Source organism: Anguilla rostrata, chromosome 10 (assembly GCF_018555375.3).
Source record: "Anguilla rostrata isolate EN2019 chromosome 10, ASM1855537v3, whole genome shotgun sequence".
Taxonomy (NCBI): domain Eukaryota; kingdom Metazoa; phylum Chordata; class Actinopteri; order Anguilliformes; family Anguillidae; genus Anguilla; species Anguilla rostrata.
The window spans coordinates 6,764,700-6,789,643 of record NC_057942.1 but is presented as its reverse complement, the minus strand read 5'-3'; the positions used below and the strand labels follow the sequence as shown (position 1 = coordinate 6,789,643).

Here is a 24,944-nt window from a genome sequence, read left to right as displayed (position 1 = left end):
GGAGGGAGTCGCGTGGCGGACCCAGCCGAGCCCGCGCGCCGCTAGCTAGCTAGCTGGCTGGGTTACCGACCGGGCCCAGGCAGAGCCAAACGCTCCAGAGCTCAGATCGCATACATCAAAATCCTCTCTCCACTTGCGACGCAATGTTGGAACATAATTGCGCTACGCCGCACGTTCTAAGAAAACTTCTTGGTAAATGGTAAATGAACTGCATTTATACAGCGCTTTTATCCAAAGCGCTTTACAGTTGATGCCTCTCATTCCCCAGAGCAGTTAGGGGTTAGGTGCCTTGCTCAAGGACACTTCAACATGCCCAGGGCGGGGTTTGAACCGGCAACCCTCCGACTGCCAGACAATCGGTCTTACCTCCTGAGCTGTGTCGCCCCCTTGGACCGAGGCCGGTCCCGCTGCGGTCAGACAGCGGTCTCTGAAGAGACGCCGGCAACAAAAACGGCAGAAACGAGCAGCGAGGAACCGCCAATTCCGCGGGCGCGCCAGAGCCGATAGCTTACGACGCGACGAGCACCAAAACCGTCGTGCGTTCAATAAGGTATCTATCACAGACGGCCACACAACACATTTCTGCGAACCTTCGGGCAGGGCCTGCAGCCGACTGGAACTAATGGATGACAACAGACCCCTTTCTTTGTGCGATTGACTCAATTAGATAATTCTGTTATGTCGTTTTTCTTAAAAGACGCGGAATTCCGTGACGTCGTCCCGAATCCAGCGCTCAAAAGAGGTCGCTGTGCGCAATTTTCATTTTTTTAAAATCAACGCAGGATGACGCCGAACTTCAAAGCCGGTTTCGTAACGAAACGCAGGCCTGTCGCCGGGCTCGCTGACGTGCGGACTGCGCGAGTGTCGCAATAAATCTCTGCAGCGGAATTCTAAAAAAAGTTTTTTTTTCCAAGGGTGAAACTTTAATTCCAGAGAATTTAACAGGAAGCCACGCGGAGCATCATATATTACACATAGCTGGTCTCCTATTAAACGAACGATTTATAAGGACGTCACGCTGCTTCCGTGCGTTCAGCGGGCTGCCTGAACCGAAAGATGCAGAAAGAAAAAGAGCATGTTTTTATTTAAAAATATATAATCCGGGCTGCTGGGTGGCTAGCCCGGTTAAGGTGCTGATCTAGTGCATCGATGGGTCCCACAGTCCGGTATCTGTTAAGACACAGTTCCAGTGCATGGACGGGCCCCATGGCCTGATATCAAATCCAGACCAATGCCAGCGTTGCCTGTGGCCACACAACCCCCAAGTGTGATACACAATTGGCTCTTGTCCCGCCTAAAAGGGGGGTTTCAGCTGACAGGGTTGACAGTGCCTCATCACACCTGGCAACCTCAGCAAGTTTGGACAACCTCAGAGTAACAAGGTCTCATTGGTGTACACGACTGTCATAGACATATTACACCCTTTATACAACACCAATATTTATTTTTCATATTTTAGACAACAGGAAGAATATTCCATTATTTTCTCTTTAGTTTCTGGCCATTTCTTCTGCAGACTGCAGAATGGGTAGTCCTTGCATAGGTGCAGGAACAAGAGAACAAAATGCATCATGGGATACTGTGCTAGTGCTAGCAAGCTGAACAAGAACAATTGTTTGTTTTTGCTTGAATGACGTGGACAAAATTCCCCTTTATTTGCAGGTCAATACAGTCTGAAACTATTAAAAAAAAAAAACCCAAAACAAATCACAACTGCATGAACTAGTTTCGGCACAATGTTGGGATCAGAAGTGGTATTTCACATCTGTGACACATCAAAGGTCTTTGTTTCCAGACAACCGCTCCGTTGTTAATGGGGAGATTAGGACCCGTGTGGCCTGCATCTCTGTGCGTACATTTAATTCGGCTGCTTACGCATAAGCCCGGATGTTAATTCGTATTCTGAAAGTTTAACGGGGCGAGGCTAAAACTTTCGGCAAGCCGCGTTAAAACCTCTTCCTGGAAGGGTCTGGGCAAAGAGAGGCCTTGAGCCGCTTAAGAGGGGAAATAGGGTGAGGCGGCCATTTTGGCTCTTCAGCCACTCTCGTTCTTCGATAGGTGAGAGTGAAGGAGTGTGATGAGAAACACACAACACCGCATGCGGTCTAAGGCTTCTTCTCTCACAGAGGCAACACTCTGTAAGAACACGCAACGCGACAAAACACTTTCAACGGCGTAAGATAAAATACAACCCGACGAGTGCGCAATTTTTAATGATCCATAAACAGTTTTTTGATTTCTTTGTTAACATAAAAAACGGCGGACAATTCCCTGATGACCCTTTCAAAGCGCATTCCAAGAACGTTGTTAAACAGCTGCACTCGCTATTTAATGAATGGAAAAGCTCGGCTAAATCCTGACGATAAATTTCACGTCGGTACTGCTGGCGACGGCTTCCGTGTGCACGGGGGCTGGTGCAGCCTGCGAGGGGTTGAGTGCTTTCACCTTTTTCTGCTTCCTAACGGCCTCGTCAGAAGCGGGATCCAGCTCGGAAAGCAAACTGCCAAAAAAATTCAGTTATGGTGACGCTACAAAAGGGGCCGGTCTGTTTAAAAAAAAAAAAAAATCACAAAAAGAAAAAGAGTTCCCCGTCACCCTGCGTTCGGCTAACTGTGGCGCTACGAGTGAAACTGTTTTATTCAAATTAGCGTAACTGATTACACCTGACGGCCACACCTGCACACAATATTTTAATTAAGGTAATCGGTAAAAAATCCTGACAGGGTGGGCGTTCAGGCGCCGTTTGATCTGATGTGAAAGGCGCGGTCGGGCTTCTGGAAACCGAAGGAGATCACACCTGTTATTTCCCTGGTACTGGGGGGAAGGGGGGGAAAACCAAAAAAAAAACACACAGTCGGTACTCCCTTTGGTGAAAAGGCTACCGTGACAAGCTTGTAGAATAAATGACGGAGTTTTCTCCCTAACCATCCGAAAAAAAAAAAAGATAAAAAGGTATTTCACGGGCTGCGGTAGTTTTCAGATGGCGGTATAAACGAGGACGCGACTCAGGTTCGGCAGAGCCTCGGATTACAGGGAACGTCCGTCGACGTCGCGGACAGGGTGGCTATTCAGGCTATGCAGTAACCGTCCCTTTGGGTGTTTTGGTTTTCGATTGACAAACTGCCACGATCTCAGACGAGATGACCTGAGATGGCCGACGCTGCTCTCCCCCCGTCCCCTCTCCCATCTCCAGGCCAGGAGGCCGCCAAATAACTAAAAATAAATAAAAATAAATAAAATAAAACCAGCTCTCCCTGTCACGGCGGCCTTCTGAACGGTTTCCCTCCTTTTTTTTCTCGGTCCAATGCAGAGATAAAGGCCCTTTTTCCACCGCCCCCGCCGTTAATGCAAATCGCGCCGCTATCGACGCGTTCCTCACGCGCCCGACCGCAAAAACGTTTCCAGGGAACTGGAAGGCGGGCTCGCGCAAGATAAGGGACTCCTATCACTTCCGCTTTTTACAAGGTGGCGTTGTGTACGGCTGTCATTGGTTGGATCCGCGGGGTGAGTCGCCGCCTTCTGAAAAACCAGCCGTTCTGTGTCTCCGTAAAATACACAGACCTTTCTTTTTTTTTTTAAAGCAGGTAAACTAACGCAGCGAGCCGTAGTGCGGTGTAAAATGTCAGTCTCAGGAACCTTCATTGTAATGGCCCGCTCCATCCATTTCATTTAGAACCAATTTGTTTGTACCAAATGTAAAGTACCGGCACCGGGTTTTTTTGCATAATATTTAATACATATTCATTCGAGCACTTACGAAGTACTTACCAGTGACCCTTCTCGAGAGTTCAGTGCAGCCAATAGTTTCTGATATTTTTCTTCCCCCCCCCCCCACACAACAACATACCATCGCTTTAAGTTGAAGAAGCGTATAAAATTGGGACTGGAGGTTGACATTTCCGTGCGTGCTCTTAAATACCATATTAGATTTTGCACATCCGCTCGATCTGCATCCCCCCCCACTCAGCCGTGCCTCGCTGGGTTAAATGGCAACAGGATATTATTTGATTCAAATCTCCCCACAGCCAGCTGAAGCAAAACCGAGCGACTCTAAGTAACGTTCAGATCAAATTTTGTACAAAGCGGCAGTGCCTGCCTTTAACTGATAAGATTTGACTGATTCAGGCAGATTTCGCTTCCCGAGACTGCAGCCCCCTTTTTGGCTTCTGTGAAACGTGCGATCGGTGGGGGACGGCAGCACGGGGGGGAAGGACCGGCCTTCTCTGTAATGACTTTGTATTATCTGCTTAAAAATACATCTGCAAATGCACCTCAGGATTTCAGACCGGCCTTTTAACCCAGGAGTAACAGCGGCATCGCGCGAGATGACAGTTAATACAGCACTCAATCAAACATCACTCTGTGTAGCACTGACAAAGATAAGGTTTCAGAGATGTCTCAAGTGGGACTATATTTTTTTTTTTTTTGGGGGGGGGGGGGGAAGGTAATTTGGGGGATAGAGCATAGTTTAAAGACAATAAGGTCTGAGTTAGGAAAAGTTCCATCCAAAGGGGATTTTCAACATCACTAAGTGGCTTACAGTAGGTTATAGAGTTGTGCTGAATTCTGTATGAAATCAGAGAGCCATAACCCTACTGTAAAACTCACTTTTACAGTGATATGAAACCTGTGGAAACTGTTTTGTTGTCGTTGCTTGCCATTTATAAATCTGGCTTTTTAAGGGCAACAGGCCTGGTTTGTGTGTGGAGCATCAAGCTCCAAGTTTCTCTGGTGTTCATTTTAAACAGTTGACCCAGGTATCTTAAAATACTGACAAGTTGACTGGGATGTCATCTTGCTCATAGGCCCCTGGGAGGAGCTATTGGTTGAACATACTCAAGGATTATGTTCAACCAACAGAAGAACACCAATGGTCACTGAAGGATACTTTCTGGCTTTACTTATGGGATCGATGACCAAATGACCAAACAGTGGCCTGAAAGTAACCACCAATCACCATCGCCGTTGTTAACTTTCTTGTCATCAACGTACTCCACGATTGGTGGAAGAAGTTCTCTCTCTGCCTAGCTCATCCCTACTATATTATTTCTGACACTTCTCAGTAGAAGTGGAAGGGGGGGAAGAAAAAAAAAGGAACTAATTTGAATCTCCACTTAGACATACGTGTTAGACACACGCGATGCCCGTAAGGGGGAACACAGACGATGTTTCAGAGAATAGCCTCGGGCGCCCTCAGATCGAGTCCCGAATTACCGGCAGGCGATACCGGTTAGGAATCAAAAGCCTCTCCAGTCCCCCTGATGTTTGCGTATGTCGGAGATCCCACCAGTGTGAGCGCACTCACACACACACACACACACCTCCTTCTGAGAGGTTTTTTTTTTTTTTTTTTTCTCTCCCCCTACTGGTTTCTTTCTCTATAAAATGCAAATGATCAGCAACAGTGGCACTACAAACATCTGCCTGTTACCCCTGCCGTGTCTTCACACCGGCAGCAGACACAATTTTTTAAATATATATATATATATATATATATATATTTTTTTTTTTGGCAGAGAAACTCACGAGCGAATTGATATTCACGAGCTCTCGCGGTACATGTGGCGGCAGAAATAAACAGATGAGAAAAAAAAAGTGTCTTACCCTGTCATCGATGTCACTCTCGCTGTCACACTGCAAGGAAGGGAGACAGGGAAAACACAAGGAATTATTCATTTCGCCCTTCTCATTACCAGTACAGATGTTATTTTTATACAAATCTTCTCCTTCAGTGACAGCTTTCAAGACAAACGAGGGAGGATAACACCGTGAGAAGGTGTTGTGTTTGTGAATGCTGTCACGGCTCAAAAGCTATCTACCAGACGACTCTTCGCCAAATTTCCGGGGGAATATTTTTTTTTTTTTTTTTCACGGTAGCTGTAACACTTTACAATCGCTGGGGGGAGGGGGGAACATGAATATACTGTAAGAACGACAAATAACGAACCCGAAGCAATTTCAGCGCGTTCGGTTGAAAAGATTTTCATTAAACCGTCTCTTGAATTAATTTTTGTGTGTGATCGGCCACCGCGCGCGTTTCACAGAGCTGGCCCTGTCCGTCACTCACAGATACGCCCGGAAAAAACACAACAAAACAAAAACAAAAGCAGCGAACCAACATACAAACACTGAAGGATGCAAAAGAACGGATCTAAGCACTGGGGATGGCGGTAGGCCTACCCACCATCCAGACACACATTCAACACAGAAAACAGTGGCTCGCATTTGCTAATGTATAATTTGGAGCAAACTTTTTCCTGTGCATCACATTCCATAAAAATCTGAAAATTTTGAGCAGAGGACCAGAAAATTGGCCAAAGGGAAGAACACGGAGAGAAAGTGCGAGCAGACAATCGCTGTGCGGTAATAATTAAAATAATTAATTGCGTTGTTCTAACTTTTTTTCTGAGAAATCTTGTTAAATGAATGTTATCGCTCACGTGCGCGCGCAAGACCAGGGAATCTATCCCAGAGCAGAGCAAAGGCCGGGAGGGCTTCCGTAAATAAACGCGGAAGGAAAATAATACAGAAGAGAAAAGCAGAGGAGGAGGAGGAGAGACGTCGTTCCCTCTCTCTCGGGGCCTGTGAAGGACGAGGCCTCGGGTACCAGGTCCTGCGGCGGTCTTATAACCCGGAGAGTGCCGAAAAACACGAGGCGGGGTTTCTGGGTACTGAAGCGCTTTACGCGGCAATACGCCAACACTTCCAGCGAGCTACTGGTGGTAGCAGAGCAACCATCAACCCCCCCCCCCCTCCCCTCCCTTAAAACACCGCCCCCCTCCCCCCGCACCGCCAACCCGCAAAAGACGCGGACACAAATCCCTGTTTCTGCTCCACTCCCCCAGCCGGGTCCCGACTGTCGGATGTTTTAAGCGGTTAAACCGAAACGATTCGGAGCGATGCGCGCCAGCCATCGCCGGGCCCAGATGTTTATGGGTGGGCGGGGGGGTTGGGAATGACTCAAAGTCTAAGAGATGAACTGATGTGTTGAAAGCACTAATAAACACAGATCCCCTTCTCTCTCTCTCTCTCTCTCTTTATCCCCCCCTCTCTCTCTCCACCCCACACACCTCCCACCGCCGCCATTTCTCGTTGCACTTAAGAATCGCGCGTCCGCATTAATATTTCATGGCGGGCCATTATCCCGCGCTCTTCTCAGCCGTCCCCGCGCTCGCCCGGCTCTGAATAACGCGCGGCGGGTCCGCCGGTGTAAATGGACCGCTAATTAGCGATCATATAAATGGAGATCGCTGCCGCCGCGCATTTGCACTTGAAAGAAAAAAAAAAAAAAAAAAAACGTTTCTTGTGCTCTTACACATGGCTCAGAAAAGGCTCACGAACGAGCTGCATGCTTTTCCTGCAACCTGCCCCCCGACACCCCCCTTTTGCCCCCCCCCTCCCCCACCCACCCTGCACTCTGTGTTTGGAAAATAGGTGGGGAGAGGGGGGTGGGGGTGGGGTAAAGACCAAGGCGTTCCCCAGTTCCTCCCTATTAAAATCAAATTGGATTTCGCTTGCGGAAACAGGAGCGGACCGGGCCAGCTCTCTTGGACCTCACAGTAGGGGAACAACAGGAAGAGGAAAAAAAAAAAGGCAATTCAACCGAACAGGAGTAGAATGGCTTAAAAAAAAAACAAAAAAAAAAAACTGCCTTCAATCTGTCAATTAAGTTTCTGTGGCAACATATTTAAGTGGCTCTCTCAGTTTTGTTTGACTCCCTTTCAGCCCCCCAACACAAAGGAGAGCGCGGGGTCAGTGGAGGCGAAGGCAGCCCCCTTTGAGAGCGCGCGGTGGGTCCAAACGGGTAATTAAGAGAGGAGTAGCAATCACCACCGCGGCCCGGTGGCCAGGGCCTCTGAGGGGGGGAGGAAAAGACCCCCTCGATCCCCCTTTCTTCGGCTGAAAGGAGGGGTGAGGGAAGGATCCCTCTCCATCAGCGCGCCATGTTAAGTCAAGAGACTTTTTTTTTCTTTTTTTTTTCCGCTCAGGCGTTGCTGTCTTTTGTGCTGCGAGTGTGTCCGAGCGGGAGCGTGTGTGTGTGTGTGCGCCTGTCTGTGTGTGTGCGCGCTTGTGTGTGTGCGCACTTGTGTGAGTGTGCGCTTCTGTGCGTGTGTGTATGTGTGTGCTTGTGCGTGTGTGTGTGTGTTTATTTGTGTGTGTATATGCTTGCACTTATGTGTGTCTATGTGTGTGCTTGCGTGTGTGTGTGTGCGCGCTTGTGTGAGTGTGTAGTTGGTTCGTGTGTTGTATGGTGTGCTTGCACGTGTGTGTGTGTGTGTATGTGTGTGTGTGTAGTGTGTGTAGTGTGTGTGTGTTTTGTATTGTTGTGTTGTGTGCTGCGTGCGTGCGTGTGTGTGTGTGTGTGTGTGTACGCGTATACTCTGGGTGGGAAAGGCGCTGTACAGAAGCACAAAGCGTTAGACTGGAGAGCCCAACCTCCCACGTAGTGCTGCTGAAAAGAGACAAAGACGTCCAAACGAGGGGGGGGGTGGGTGTGGGGGGGGGGGGGGGTGGAGAGAAATGCGAAAGAAAGCATTTAGTGCATCGACCGCCTGTCTTTACATCATCGCATGATCACTATTTATGATATGAGCCGTGCGGAATGTGACAAAGGGGAGCCAGAGCAGAAAAGAGAGGGAGGGAGGAGGAGAAAGAGGAGAGAAAGAGAGACAGACAGATAATCAGCAATCCAATTGGCCGCTGCTGCATTCGCAAAACAGACCTTTGATTAACGATGGAAAGAGAAATGTCTGTGCGTGTGTGTGTCTGTGTCTGTGTGCGCGTGTGTGTGTATGCCCGTGTGTGTGTGTGTGTGTCTGTGTCTGTGTGCGCGTGTGTGTGTGTGTACGCCCGTGTGTGTGTGTGTGTGTGTGTGTGTGTGTGTGTGTGTGTGTGTGTGTGTGTGTGCGCGCGCGCATGAGCATCTGTGTGTTCAGGATTAGCGGAAACATTTGTTTGCACACCATCTCCTAATTCTCCACGGAATGTTTGTTGAACAAATCCTAATTGCCGGGCTTTGCCTGTCACTAGACTTCCATTATAGGTGAGGGATGGAAGCGGGAGCGCTAGCTTTAGCCCCCTGCCAATCAACTTCCCATTCAGCCCAGAAATCCAGGCAACCCCCCCCCCCTCTCTCTTTTACAAAGCCGGAGTAGTTATAATGCACTCCCTCCGTGAATAAACCGCTCGCCTTTCCACACACAAATTTATGATGTTTTCTTCAGGGCGGAGTCTGACAGAGAGAGAGAGAGAGAGAGAGAGAGAGAGAGAGCAAGTTATCGCCCTGTTAGTGCAGCATCTGCCTCTCATTAGCACAGCGCTAACATCTGCGCTGCTGTGCCGGCGTGACTGACGCGCAATGGCTTCCCTTTTCAAGATGGCCGCCGCCGCCGCGTTCCACTACTACACAAAAAAAAAAAATGGTGTGAAGTCGCTAATTAATAATGAAAGTAGAAATGAATGAGAACATATTCATGCCCATATTCACTAAACCAAAAATAGAGAGAGAGAGGAAGAGAGAGAGAGAGATGATCTAGTACTCCATCCAGCCCATAGCCTAACCTTTAAAATGCACAGGCTAGGAGCGCGAACGTGAGAATAGGCTTTCAAGGCCAAACTGATCCTAGATCAGAGCCATGGATCTCAGAGGCTTTAGGAGATACAGTCCCTGGTCTGGACCTAAGTGCTGGCCGCTGGGCGGGGCGGGGGTCACCCATGCCAAGTTTCAGTCCCACGTTCGACGTATTCAAGTGGGGTCAAGCTGAGGATGGAGGACCAGGAGGGATCATCGCCGATTTCCTGGAGAAGTCGAAGACTGCCGGGGCAGACAAGCTCTGATCGTGCCGTGGAGCAAGGGATGCAAAAACAGAACCAAAAACCCCACAAAGCTAAAGGCTGTATTTCCCAGAGTTCACAGGGGCATACCAGACAGACTCATGGTATGACGAGGAGGTTGGGGGGGGGGGGCAGACCCATGGCAGGTTTGGTGCTCCCTGACCCGGATCAAGAGTCCAAACACGTCTTCAGCCTCATGCAATCGTGGGGCACAAGTGGAGGGAGGCCAGGCAGGACAGCGCCGAAGATTTGGTAGAACTCCGAAGCTGCCCCGAGAAGGAGCAGACAGCTTGACGTGACGTGAGCACAGGGATGCAAAAACAAACAAAAAAAAACTCACAAAGTAAGGCTGTAAATTCAATTACAGTGCATACCAACAGATCATGGTATCCATGTGTTCAGGGCGACCAGGCAGGTTCTGGTGCCGACCGGTAAGAGTAAACCAGGACAGAGGTACCAGTGGGCCTAGTGTTTCGCATGTGGGAAACATCAAGCTGAGCGAGCCCAGTCCAGAACAGGGCGCTCGAAAATTTCGGTTACATTGGCTGACAGTCCTCCTCAGAGCGCAGTGCGTGATTGACAGGCAGTCAGGGGCTCAGGGAGGGCCAGAGAGAGAAGCTTTGCCAAATGGCGACTCGGCGGCGGTGGCGGCAGCACTGGAGACATGTCACCGAGCCGACAACTCCTGGCTGCGGGACAGCGCCAACCTCCTCTCCCCCCCACCCCCAGGTGCATTCTGGGAAAAAAAAAAAAAAACGACAACAACAGAGAGGTCCCTCCAATCTCAGCCAGCCCTGAAGCTAGCTCTCTCTCGCTCTCTCTCTCATACCCCTCTCTCTCTCTCTCTCTCTCTCTCCGTCTCTCCGTGTGATCCCCGTGTTCGGCTCCAGAGGAACCCTCCGGGGCGGCGAGGGCTGAGTGCTCGCAGTTCAATTATTCATGCTCCGCCCGTTTCTTCCGGCACGTTCCGTCCGTGTCGCGCTTGCCAGCGCCGTGTCAAGTGGAGAAACGCGCGAGTCACAGAGCGAGGGAACAGGGGTGGGGTGGGGTGGGGGGTGGTGGTTGACATTAAAAAATAACCACTCAGGACTAACAGAAGAGATGACGATGCCAGGCTCCCGTCGAAACTACAACAGAGCCATGCGCAAGAAGGAGGGGGGGGGGGACCCAGCTGTACGAAAATGCGTCATTACCAAAACCGAAACTGGGGGCGACACAGCTCAGGCAGTAAGAGCGGTTGTCTGGCAGTCGGAGGGTTGCCGGTTCGATCCCCGCCCTGGGCGTGTCGAAGTGTCCCTGAGCAAGACACCCAACCCCTAACTGCTCTGGTGTTTGAGGCATCAACCGTAAAGCGCTTTGGATGAAAGCGCTATATAAATGCAGTCCATCTTTCGTACCCCCCCCCCCACAAAACACCGCGTGTTAGGGGGGGCGAGAGGGAGGGGTGAAATCTCATCTGGATTTACGGAGAGGCTGGAGCCGGGATTCGCTGACTAGGGCCGGGCCCTTAAGCCGCTGTTTTGATTAAAGCGCAGCGTTTATACAGCGGTTTGACCTCCGACCTTCCCCCGCCGGGCCCTCCGGGCGGTCACGTGACCGACACGGGTCAGGTGGCACCCGGGGAGCCCGGCGGTCTATCGACCCGGAGGATAAAGACGGCTTCAGCCGACGGAGGAGGAGATGAGCACATTTGGCGGCAGGGCGCTGAGGTAATCATCGAATCGCACGGCCGATGCGATACTCGGCAGGGATAGGTCGAGGTGCCGTGACCCAGCCCCTCTTGGCAGACCGGAGAGAAAGGGCCCAAAGGAGCAACCGTTTTGTAGGAAAGGAGGGAAGCAGCGGATGACGCTGGAGGAGGTCTCCAGTTAGAGAAACACAAGGGAGGCAGAGCGGATTCCGGAAGATTCCCCGAGACGACAGCGCGTAAATCAGACCGACGCGGGGAAAACAATAAAATAAAATAAAAATCACGCGGCCAACGGAGACCGCCCCAAAGACAGAGAAAACGGCGTCAGACTCTGGGGCTGGTGGGACGGCCTCTCCCAGCGAAGCTTGTAGCTCGTTTTGGGATGGGGGGGGGTGCGCAGCGGGTTCTCTGGAAGCGTCTCTCCCCACCTTTTGACTTTCCGGCCTTCACACCCCCCGCCCCCTGCCCCCCGCCCCGAGGACTAGGGGGGCTCGGCCGCATTTGGCAGTGAAAGGCCTGCAGGGATCAGGGTGGGGGTATTTATTCACCAGCAGAACCACGGCCAAACACGGCTGTTGACGGGACGGGGATGAGACATAAATATTAGGGGGGTACGATCTGTGGGGGGGATGGGTGAGATTAAAATTATAAAAAGAGTATCTGCCAAAACACACGAGAAGCTGATTTATGGAGCCCATTTCAACAGGCCATCTTTTACCAGATCCCCTCGGCCCTGTCTGTACTGCTTTTACCTCACCAACTGCCAAAGACTACCCTCCTAACACACACACACAGATATACACACACACACAACCACACACACCACACACACACACACACACCCCCCCCCCACCACACACACACACACACACACACTCCCCTCCACACCTCCCCCCCCCCCCCCCTCCTGGTTCTGACAGCGCTCGGAGGCCCCAGCGCGGAGCTGCGCGGCGGGCTCCGGGCGGTGGAAACTTAACTCTGGTGCAGGAGAGAAATTAGCCGCGGAAGGAAGGAAATGGGATGTTGACTTGAACTGGCCCCGAGGGCAGCCCCGAGCCTCCCCGCGCTGCTCCACCGCCCGCCTGACAGTTTGATGGAGCGCGCCGAGGCCTCCCTGCGGCCCACGCCGCCGTCTCTCAGACTGATGCGCCTCAGCGAGGAACAGATTGAGCCTGCGGGCATCGCTCTGTACAGCTCTGCTTCCCACACTACACACACACACGGGTACTACACATACACACGCACACTACACACACACACACACACACACATACTACACACACACGCACATATACACACCCACACTACACACACACACACCACACACACATATACACCACACTACACACACACACACGCATACACACTACACACACACTCACACATCCACACACGCACACACACACTACACACACACACACACACACGCATACACACCACACACGCACACACATACACACACACCACACACACGCACACACACTACACACACACACACACACGACACACACTACACACACATACACACCCACACTACACACACACACACACACACACACACTATACACACCCACACTACACACACACACACACACGCACACACACACACCCACACCACACACACACACACACAAGCATACTACACACACACACACACACACACATATACACACCACACTACACTACACTACACTACACACACACACACACACACACACGTACTACACACACACATACCCCATATACACACACCCCATACACACACACACACACACACACACACGGGTACTACACACACACACACGCACATATACACACCCACACTACACACAGACACACACACACACACACGCAAGCATACACACCCACACACACACACACACACACACACGCGCACACACACACACACACGGGTACTACACACACACACACACACACACACACACTCACACACATATACACACACACTCACACATCCACACACACACACGCATACCACACACCCACACTACACTACACACACACACGCAAGCATACTACACACACACACACACATACACACACACACATATACACACCCACACGGGTACTACACACACACACACGCACATATACACACCCACACTACACACACACAAGCAGTACTACACACATCACACACACACACACACACCACTACACACACACCAACACACACACACACACACACACACACACACACACACACGCATACTACACACACACACACACACACGCATACTACACACACACACACACACACCCACACACATGCATACTACACACGCACACACACACACACACACAAACACACACACACACACACAGCGTCTCTCTGGGATGGTGTAGGGATGAGCACTACAGAGGCAGTTTACTGAGCTCCAGCCTACGCACAGGCGGATGGAGGGAGGGAGCTAGGGAAGAGGCGAGGGTGTAAAAGGGAGGGAGAAATAATGAACTGAGTCTTCCTGGGGGGGCGGGTTTGGGGTGGGGGGGGGTTACTGCACGCTCGTCATGAGAAGCATGCGCCGCCGGGGGGCTCAGCCGCTAATTTCGGGGAGCAGCGGAGCGTTCCGCGCCCGGCTTGTCATTCGGCCAGAGGGACATTCATGCTGGGTGACAGCGATTGTGAGGAGAGGGGCGACCCCCCCCCCCCTTTACCCCCCCTTCCCTCCCCTCTCCCCTCTTAAATGATCAAAAGCTGTCACACGCAGGCTAAAGAATTACAAATGAGTATCCCTGTGGCACACGGGCTGAGTCTGGATTCCTGTCCTCCCAGAGTCCCCGATGCCCCTGAGGTACTCCTCTCCCCCCTGTCTGTTCGGACGGGGCTAGCGAACGTCGGGGAAAACGCCGGAGGCCCCCCCCACCCCCAACAAACCTCCCCAGACACCCCCAAACCCCACGCAGTTTCAAAGACAGCAGACTGCAAGATCAGGTGAAAATTGGCAAACTCTAACGTTTCAGATCGTTCATCAAGGGGAACCTGAATGTGAGCCAAGTCCGGTTGACCGAAAACGGTAATCTGCTAATACTGTTACTGACCCCTTTAAAACCTTTAAAACCACAGCTGCTGCAATTACCTCTCCTACTGACATGACAGCTACTGCTGCTGCTACACAATGTTACTAATATTACTCCTACTGCTACTGTTACTACTACTACTACGACTGCAACTATTCTAACTATAACTACTACTAGCACTGTTACTGCTACTACTACCACAATTACTACTAGTAACAGCTGATGCTACCAGTATACTAAGCTATACGCTAATAACTACTACTAGCTACTTACTACTACTACACACTATGTACTATAATAACTACTACTATCATGTACTACTACAGTTTACTATACTACTTACTCTACTACTACTGCTAATACCCTACTATATACTATAATAATAACAATAACAATAATAATAATAATAATAAAATCCAGAGCGCTATAGTCAGCTCTACCACAGTATTTTCACACTGCCTGTGTTCTCTGAACCTCTCTTTTTCGGGGCTGGGTGTTTCGGGTCGAGCCCTTCATCGGGACGTGCCCGGGGGGTTCCCCTGATGCACGCCGTAGAGGTGAAGCCCCCGGTCGCCCCGTCTCTAATCAGCCCGATCGACCGGAAGAGGGCTCGGCTCGCCCCCCGGTCATCTCTGAACTTGGAGATAAATGGAGAACAAAGGCATCGGAAATCATTAAGGGGCGAGAGCCGCGGAGAGAGAGAGAGAGAGAGAGAGATAAACCCTCTGTGTCTGCGGACCTCTCTCGCCCTCGCGCTGGAGGAGAACCGGCCTCGGGCGCCCTCAGCCCCGCCTGCACGCACACACCTTCAGCGGTTTTTTTAGGGGGGGTGTTTCAGACAGGACGTCTTAGCGGTAAAATGCGAGAACGAGGAGAGGACTGCAGTCCTCTTCGCCGAGCGTCCCGGCAAGAAAGGGGGGGAAGAGGCCAAGAGAGGAAGGTTTTGGTAACGTATGAGCGTGTACCCGACCGAGGGTGAGAGAAGGGAATGAGAGGATGGAGAGACGAGACAGAATGAGAGGGGGGGGCAGAGGGAGGAGTGAGAAAATGAGAGGTATAAATGGGAGTCACGACAGCGGGGGGGGGGGCTTCTGTAATCTCTCCAAAGCAAGCGTTGGGAGGAGGGGAGGAGAGGAACCGCGGCGGCGGCGTCCTCGGGCGCCTGAATAATTCAGAGGAGCGGCGGAGAAAAGACGAAACGAAAGACGAACGCAAAAAAATAAAAAAACGAAAGAAGAAAAAAAAAACACCGGCAGCGTTCTGACCTGCGGCGGGGGCTACGAACGCCACGCATCACACGGGCCTCCTCCCCCCCGCCCGCCGTCTTCCCTCTGAACCGAGGAAACGGCTGCGCTCTCGCTCTTTCTCTTTCTCTTCTTCTTCTTCTGTTACTTCCTTTATGGTTTTTTTTTCTTCTCTCTCCCGCCTGTTTCTCTCCCGCGTTCCCCAGTCTGAAGAACTTTGCCGGAAACGTCTGACAGCTTCGGCTGATTCAGTAACCCCCCCCCACTCCCCCCCCGTATTTCTCAACCTTCTCTTGTATGTGGAAACAAAAAACGCAGCCCCCCCGGGTGAACGGCGAGGGGCCATGGGGGGATTTAAGGCCGGGCCACCCAAAAGCACAATCGCTGGAAGTCCTAGAAGTTAAAGTTTGGAAAAAAAACAAAAAAAAAGTGTGGCTTTGACATGCCAAAAAAAACCAACCCAGGGAAACACTGGCTGTACCAGCCTTTCATAAACTAGCCTTGAGCACACTATGGACAGGCTTGCAGTCCCCTCAATATAAACACTTACCCCAGTTGGGCAACTGGAGTGATTTTCCACAGTGTACAGATTTCAACAGTATGCACAACACATTAAACAAATTCACGTTAAGCTCACTTTTAGATAATCTGACAGTGAGGGCCAACCACCAATAACTTTCCAAAAAACAGCCCTAGGTTACTGATAAAAAGCCTGTTGGGATGTGGGTTTTGAAACACTGAGGATACTGGAAGTTCAGCTTACAGAGCCGTCCATGGTAAAAAACATTTGAACCTTTTAGACATGATGAAAATTCCTTTAGATTACTGAAAACGTTTAAAAGAAGGATCTATTTTCAGATCAGAATTCGGTGGTTAGTATGGTTATGGTGAGTAACCGTGCTTTGCTGAAGGTTCTCAGTGAACTGCAAGCCAACGTTTTTGAGCTTCACCTGCCTCTTAAGGAGTCGACCTGTCTGAAACGTGGGCTCGACCCCGGGGCGGTGCGGGGGCGACGGCGGGGGTGGCGCTGCCAACACGCGGAGGAGGAGGAGGAGGAGGAGGAGGAGGAGGAGGAGAGGTTAAACGGAGCGGTTTCGGTCACGCGCGTCAGCTGACCCACGGAGGAGCGACTCTAAACGCAGCGGCGAGGAGCGGAGGCGGCGCCTGGTGGGAGGGGCTAAGACACGCGTGTCAGAGGGGGGCGGAGCCGACGGAGAGCGCCTTTCATCGCCGTAATTAATGAACTTCCGCGAACGCCAGCCAGGAAGCGGAAGTCTGGTACCGAAACGCTGGCCTTTTGTTCGCCGGTGAGACAATCCATCCAAAGAGAAAGAGAGAAAAAGCAAAACAACAACATAAATCTGCCAATGGAAAAACAGGACTCAAAGGAGGAGGTGAAATGTAACATGGAGTGGCAGGCTGTTCTCTCCTCTCTCTCACTCACCCTCCCTCCGTCTCTTTCCCACTCTCTCCATCTCTCCTGCCCTCCCTCTTTCCCTCTCCCTCTCACGCCCCCTCCCTCTCCCTCTCTCCTTCTCTCTCTCCCTCTCTCTCTCTCTCTCTCTCACTCTTTCCCTCCCTCCCTCCTCTCTCTCTCCCTACCCTCCCTCTCTCTCTCTCTCCCCCCTCCCTCCCCCCTCCCCCCTCCCCCCTCCTCTCTCTCCCTCTCTCCCTGTCTGTCTGCGTGGCGGATAATAATGGGACGCTCCTTGTTTGTAAACGTGCCAAGTTGTGCATCACCGCAGGCTGTCGATTACAGCCGGCCTCTGGGGCGGCGTTTCCATATGGTGTCACATATGGCTCCCAGCAGCATCAATTAATGTTGTTATAATACTGATTTTTATGAGCCGTGTTTCACTGAGCCCTCCAACCCGCCCCAGCCCCAGCCCCTCTCAGCCCCTCCCCCACATGCCCCCTCTCCGCTCCGCTTTCGGATTCGCCCCTTCGCGACTTCCGGCGTCTTCCGCTGTTACCGTCGCCGGGGCCCGCCAACCCCGCCGATCTCGGACCAGAGAGGTGCGGAGGGGACCCTGATGGCCGCGAAGTCACCGCTTCTCATGGACGCCAATCAAGGAGACGATTCCCGGCTTTTCGCTCTTCTCTTTGGGCCTTTCGCAGCGAACCGCGATCAAGCGCCTTTCTACTCACGAAGAGCGGGAGCGAACGCAGAGCGGAGGATTTCCCAGCGATCAAACAGAAAGTGGGCGGGGAGGCAACAAACAAACAAACAAAAGAGGAAATCACGTTTTTTGTGGAGGTGCACGCCTGGCGCGGATGCTCGCGAGGCGTCGGCGGGCGCCGTCTGAGGGCGCGTGAGGCGGGGCGAGGGGCGGGACTTATGAGTCGCGTCTCTAAAACTGCTCAATCGCAGCGCAGCGAACACAGGCAGAGGGAGATGAAACGCCTCCGCCTCCAGTCAAACGCCCCCGAACCGCCGCTCGTCAAAAAGACGCTACAATTAGCCCGAGATCGCTACGACAGAGGAAGCGCGCAACAAGGGCCCGAAACAAGACTCTTCAGAGCGCATGCTGCAAGAGGAAGTAATACAAAAAAAACGCTTCCTCTAAAGCTCACGCTCGCCAATATCCCAGAGTGAAACTAATCATCTGAAATGGCGCTTGATTCCGTGCTGTTCTGGAGGCTGTTTGAAGGTTCGAGCTCTCGGCGTACGCAGCGCTTGCTTTGTAGCAATGCCTTCAGAAGCGCAATCTAATTACCGCCGCGTACAGAACGCCGTCGTTGTCTGCTCTCTCTCTGTGTTTCGGGATCCCTTCAACCGAACGGATACGACGACTCCTTGATCTCGTATTCAAGAACCCCCTCGAAAGTACATTCGCGGTATTATGCGGTCGGCAATATCACATTTTAATACCGAGAAGTGCCCTTTTTATTTTTATTTATTTATTTTTCTAAAAGAGAGCCTGTTTACATTCGTCCAATCTTCAATGTCATCTACGTATTTTCTCCGAGTGTTCTTTCAAGGCCCGCGCCCACGATAAGGTATAATTTGCCCACGATAAGGTATAAAGAGCGGTGGCCATTTTTCTTTAAATCTCGTCGCAAGTTTTCGACCTCTTGTGCGGTCAGGGTACCGCCACTTGCTTGCATTCCGCGGTGCCTATCGCCACGGAAACAACACAGAGGCATGTTTTTTTGTGTGAGACCATTTTGTCGAATTCCTGGTACCCTTACGTTGGACATGACACCCACCCCCCCCATCCCAACCCCTCACCCCCTACATCTCACCCCCCCGACAACTCCTGGTGAACTTTGGCAAGTTCGGAGAGACCCGCGAGAGATTGATTAAGGGAAGCGCTCGGTTGCCATGTGAACCCAGCCGGTCGCCGGGGAGACCACCACAAAGTGCTTCCTGGGTAATTTTCAAGGTCACCGGTTTGTGCACATCCTTGTGGCCCAGATGGGCCCCCCCCCCCATTCAGGGCACCCCGGGGGGGGGCACTGAATACCCTCATTCATTCCCCCTCTCCTGAATTGGTCATGCTGCATCCATACAGAGGAACCCAGAGTGAACTTCGCTCTCTCTTTCCTTTCTGGCCTTTATTCTTCTTTCATCCCTCTATTCTGAGCGCCAAGGTACGCCGGGCTTTCCCACCAGCCTCTCCAAACGACCTTTCAGAAATATCGCACCGTCACTCACACACACACTCACACACACGCACACACACTCTTATACAGACATACATACATACGCACTCTCACACACACGCACACCCTTATACAGACATACATACATACGCACTCTCACACTCACACACACACACACACACACACACACACCCTTATACAGACATACATACATACGCACTCTCACACACATGCACACACACACACACACACACACACCCTTATACAGACACACATACATACGCACTCTCACACACATGCACACACACTCACACACCCTTATACAGACATACATACATACGCACTCTCACACACACACACACACACACACCCCACACACCTATACAGACACATACATACCACTCCACACACACCACACACACACACACACACCACACACAGCACACACATCCACACCCTTATACAGACTACATACACCGCACTCTCACACACACGCACACACACCTCACACACCTTATCGACAGACATACATACGCAGCTCCTCAACACTCACACAACACACCACCACACACACAACCCCCTTATGCAGACATACAAAATCGCACTCACACACCCGACACCACACACACACACACACACACACACACACACACACACACACACCCTTATGCAGACATACATACATATGCACTCTCACACACACGCACACACACACACACACACACCCCTTGCTACCCAGCCAGTGAGGGCTAACATGGTTTCTTGCGTTCAATCTCTGTAGGGTTGATGGCTCACAGTCGGTCGGGCGATCGGATCCCTGTCCATTTCTGACCCGGCTTGCCATCCGGGGCTCGAGAACACGGTGCGAGCGAATCACATGCAGACGCATGGCTACCCTTCCAACGGGGGCGTCGTCACAGAGACCGCGAGGCGCCATGGTGACCAAACCCTCCTCTTATAAAAATAAAAAAATCCCCCACAATCCCTGTGAAATCTCTCTGTTAGGTCCAGGCGGCGAGGCCTGGCCAGCTCGTTTCGGCTCTGAGTGAGCTGCAGGGCCCTCGTTTCGGCTCTGAGTGAGCTGCAGGGCCCTCGTTTCGGCTCTGAGTGAGCTGCAGGGCCCGGGCAGTCAGAAGTGACTAACTGCGGCAGGCTGTTAGCGCGCGGCGGTGAGCCCGCGGGCTCTGACGGGCTCCGGGAGCCTGTCCCCGCTCCCGTTCCCCTCCGCCGGGTTTTGGGCCGCCCGCCTCCCGGCTCGCTGGGCCGTAAAATTGAGCCGCGGAGGTGCGGGGCGGGGAACGAGCCCTGGCACCTCCGACCTGCTAACCTTGAGAAGCCCCGCAACTCAGGCTCGGCTAGAGCTGCAGGGGGCTTAGTCTGGGGTGGAGGTTGCCGTGGTGATGCCACTGTGAAGAACAAACCCCTCTTGTCGTCGTCGTCCCCCCCCCCCCCCGATGCAAACTGCACTTCGCACAGACGTGTCGTGGGGACGAGGCTGGGAGAGAGTCCGCCAACGAAATGACAGAGCAAAGGCAGGAAGGAAAGACAGAGAGGAGAGAGGGAGGGAGGGAGAGAGAGAGAGAGGGTGTGAGAGAAAGAGAGAGGGACGGAGGGAGAGAGAGAGGGTGTGAGAGAAAGAGAAGGAGGGAGGGAGAGAAAGAGAGGGAAAAAGAGACGCAAACAGAGAGATAGAGAGAGAGAGAATGAGAGACAGGGAGACAGAGAGAGAGGGAGAGAAAGAGAGGGGGAGATACAGAGAGAGAGGGAGAGAGAGAGGGGGAGATACAGAGAGAGAGTGAGAGAGGGAGAGAGAGAGGGGGAGATACAGAGAGAGAGTGAGAGAGGGAGAGAGAGAGGGGGAGATACAGACTGGGAGAGAGAAGGGGAGATACAGAGAGAGAGTGAGAGAGGGAGAGAGAGGGGGAGATACAGAGGGAGAGAGAGGGAGATACAGACTGAGAGAGTGAGAGAGGGAGAGAGAGAGGGGACAGGTCTGATTAAGACTGGCCGCCTGCAGAGGAATTCCAGGCCTTTTTCTCCTCTGTGATGTGAGGGCTGAAAGCTGAATGGCTGACAAGCCGCTTTAGAAATCCGCAGAGAGACGGAGAGCCTGACAGGGGAGAGTGGGGAATTTGTCCCTCTTCATTAGTGCTGACAAGCTCTCTCCCCTCCTCCCTGTCTCTCTGTACGCCATCTCCCGCCATCACCGCCGCCGCCTGAACCAAGAATGCGTGTCCCCTCCACCCCCCCCACCCCATCACCACCCTCCCGCCGCCCCCCCCCAGCCCCTCCAGGGACCCACGCTGCCAAACCCTTCTTATTCCTACCCCAGGGCATCAGGAGATCAACATTTTCCTACCAGAAGAAGAAAAATAAAACAAATAACCTCATTGCGCATCTACTCCTGAATATATGTGAGAGCTCCTACACCGCTGCCCCGTTGTTTAGGAGGTGTCACTAGAATTCTGTAAATACACTACAGTGTTTTTATACCACCAAAATCAACCGATCAATTGTTTTACACAGGTGCGCGATTTCAACAATACCGCCAGAGAATGTCTTCTTTGTGGTTACTTTGAAAGCCGCACGCGACTAAAACGAAAAATTATCCTTACGCTGGCTTCTTTCATAATCTGTTTCTCTCTGTGAAAAGGCAAGAAATGTGTTTTTGCGTCGTCTCTTTCCCTCAAAAGATTTTTTCGGAATTGCGTCGAAAACAAAGGCTTTGTAAATTTGCGAGCGAAAGCCAGGCCGGGCTCCTTCAAAGCGCTGTTTAAAATCCGCGTTTCTGCCTGAAAAACATCGCAATTCCCACAAATTATTTGCTTTTCTAAACGCGCTTAAAAGCGCCCGCCAGCACGAACAGGCTACTGTGACAGGAAGGATTTCATGATTATGTGACAAACGGGACAGCGAACAAGAGGAATTTCATGCGGTGTTTAAAGATATGAAAACACGCGGCAGAAAACATTTTTCAATCACCTGAGAATATCCCTTTAAAAAAACAAAACAAAAAAAAAACTAAAATAATTCAAAGAACTGCCTGAAAGGAAACTAACTGCTTGGACTAAATGCAATAAGGTACTGCTCAAAATGCAGGGAAACCTCAACCGTTCTTGTGTACTTAAGAATCAATTCTTGATAATTAAATGTAAGTTCCCACTTGAGAAAAAGGAAGCCAGCCTCTGACATTACATTTCTGTGCCTGAAACAGACCAAAAGCCTCTCAGAATATAAAAAAAAAGAAAAAAAAGAAAGAAATAAAAAGATTAAGCAGGTTAAAAGTCCCTCGCATTCTGGAGGGCCGTTCCCCCCCCCCCCCGCGGCTAGTGGCTATCATTTGCAGGAAAATGACTTCAGTAATGAAGAATCTGAGCCATAAATCCTGAAGCTCTCACCTTTTCTCTTCCTCCAACTCGGCCGAACAGCCAGTAAAAATTCCCTTTAAAAAATTCATAGTGCAATTTTGCTCAAATCCCTCCCAGCAAGTACAATTATGGAACTTTCATCTCAATTGATTTATGTTCCGAGGCCTGGAAGAAAAACAGGCAGTAAATCATTTGTTTTTTTTTTAAAAGAGAGTTCTCTGGGCCTCCATAGCAAGCTCGTGCATTTCTGTTGCAGGGGAGAGAGAGAGAGAGGGAGGGAAGGGAGGGGTGGGTAGGTGGTGTGTTGGGGTGCAGCGAGGGCGGGGGCATTGAGGGAGAAAGCAGGGGTGGGGGGTGAGGGGGGGCATTCCACTTGATTAATAACACTAATCAAATTATACAGAGTTCCAGTGCGCCCTGAAATCTGGGACTATAATGTGTTATAATGGCGCGCTTCATGGAGCTAAACTTCAGGGGGAGAAACAGGCGTCTGACTGCAGCGCGTCTTAATGAAGGCAGTAAAGCATTCATTTCCAGCAGCCGCGAAATGAGAGCGGGAGGCTGCAGCAGTACAGCACACCCCCTGTTCCCCGTGGCAATCACCGAGAGCCGTAACAAAGGAGGGCGCGAGTGTGTGTGGTGCGCGTGTGTGTGCGTGTGTGTGTGTGTGTGTGTGTGTGTGTGTGTGTGTGTGTGTGTGTGTGTGTGTGTGTGTGTGTGTGCGAGAGAGAGAGAGAGAGAGAGAGGGAAGAGGAGGGGGTAGAAAGAGAGAGAAAGATAGACATGGAGAGGCAGTGAGACAGAGCAAGAGAGACAGAGGGGCAGAACGAGAGAGATAAGAGAGAGAGAGAGAGATAAAGGGAGAAAAACAGACAGAATGAGACAGAAAGAGAGAGAGAGAGAGATTGAGAGAAAGCAGAGGAAGCACTAAAAAAGGGAGGGGGTGTGTTGGCATGCTCAGAGTCGGGGGGGGACGGGGGGGACGGGCGGAGAGGAGTCACCGGTCCCTTTCAGGCGTCTCGTTTTGGGCCAGACCCCGCCCCGCTCCCCGCCCCGCCCGGGCCCCTGGCTTATGTACGAGCTGAGCCGGCCGCCGACGTCCGTTATCCTTACCGGAGCTGACAACGGCCACATTTCATTACCGCTTAACTGCCGCTGCTCCCCGCCACGGCAACCATCCATCTGAGCACCGCCCGCTGCCCGCCATACATCTCCCGGCTCTCCCTCTCGCTCTCTTCCCCTCCCTCACTCCCTCTATCACTCCCTCTCCCTCCCTCTCTCTTCCCTTCCTCTCTTTCTCTATAACCCTCGCTCCCCCTCCCTCCCTCCCTCTCTCTCTCCTCCCCCTCTCTATCACTCTCTTCCCTCTCCCTCTCTTTCTCTCTATCACTCTCTTCCCTCTCCCTCTCGCTCCCTCCCTCTCTCCGATCGCCCGGCCCCGGCCACACAGCGGCACGGGCCCCACTTCCTCTTTTTTTATTACCCCCTTTTTTTTTCTCTCCGCCGTGAATTTATTGATGGGGTACGCGGTCGGTGGGCAGGAACTCATTTTTTTTTTTTTTTTTTAAATGCACATATCAATAATTTATGACCCGCAGGGTTATTCTTCATCCTTGAGCCCCCTCCCCTTTTCCACGCCCCCCTCTCCCCCCTCCCCTCGCCATCTCTACAGCTGGCTTGCTCCATGCGGGGAAGGTCACCGTTTTAAACACGTGCTCTGGTGATACGCATTCTCAGGTAAGCGCGCTCATACGCAATAGGGTTTCCCAAAACGATATTTCCGTATGGTTCACACCCCCCTGTACCCCCTGCTGAGATACCCGCACCTCCACCACTGCGATCAAAGCTCACAGACACAAAATAACTCCCAAATAAACGCATTTTGTTCGACAAAAAGTCTCACTTTTGCTGCATTTCCTATTGTGTCTGTAGACTAAAACTGGTCCTACACCGTAAGGAGCGATGGATAGCCGTGTCTGCTAGTGTGATGTAATGTGCCACCACTTCTTTCCTTCCTTCACAGTGTAATGGTAAAAAAAAAAAAAAAAAAATACTGGGTTTGTAACCTGAAGGCTGCGAGTTCCATTCCTAGGCTTAGACTCTGCCGCTGTGCCCTTGGGCTGTATAAATGAACACTATGTTTAAAAATAAATAAATAAA

General features: G+C 51.5%; 1 protein-coding gene across 7 annotated transcripts in view; it reads right to left on the bottom strand.

The window, feature by feature from the left end:
• The window catches only part of fbrsl1 (fibrosin-like 1), a 292,485-nt gene that overhangs the window by 103,550 nt on the left and 163,991 nt on the right, over nt 1-24,944 (bottom strand). For all 7 annotated transcript variants that reach the window (XM_064353705.1, XM_064353701.1, XM_064353706.1 and 4 more), the window contains exon 4: nt 5,605-5,634. In XM_064353705.1, coding sequence (XP_064209775.1) covers nt 5,605-5,634 — 30 coding nt within the window. The remainder of the gene's footprint in view (nt 1-5,604; nt 5,635-24,944) is intronic.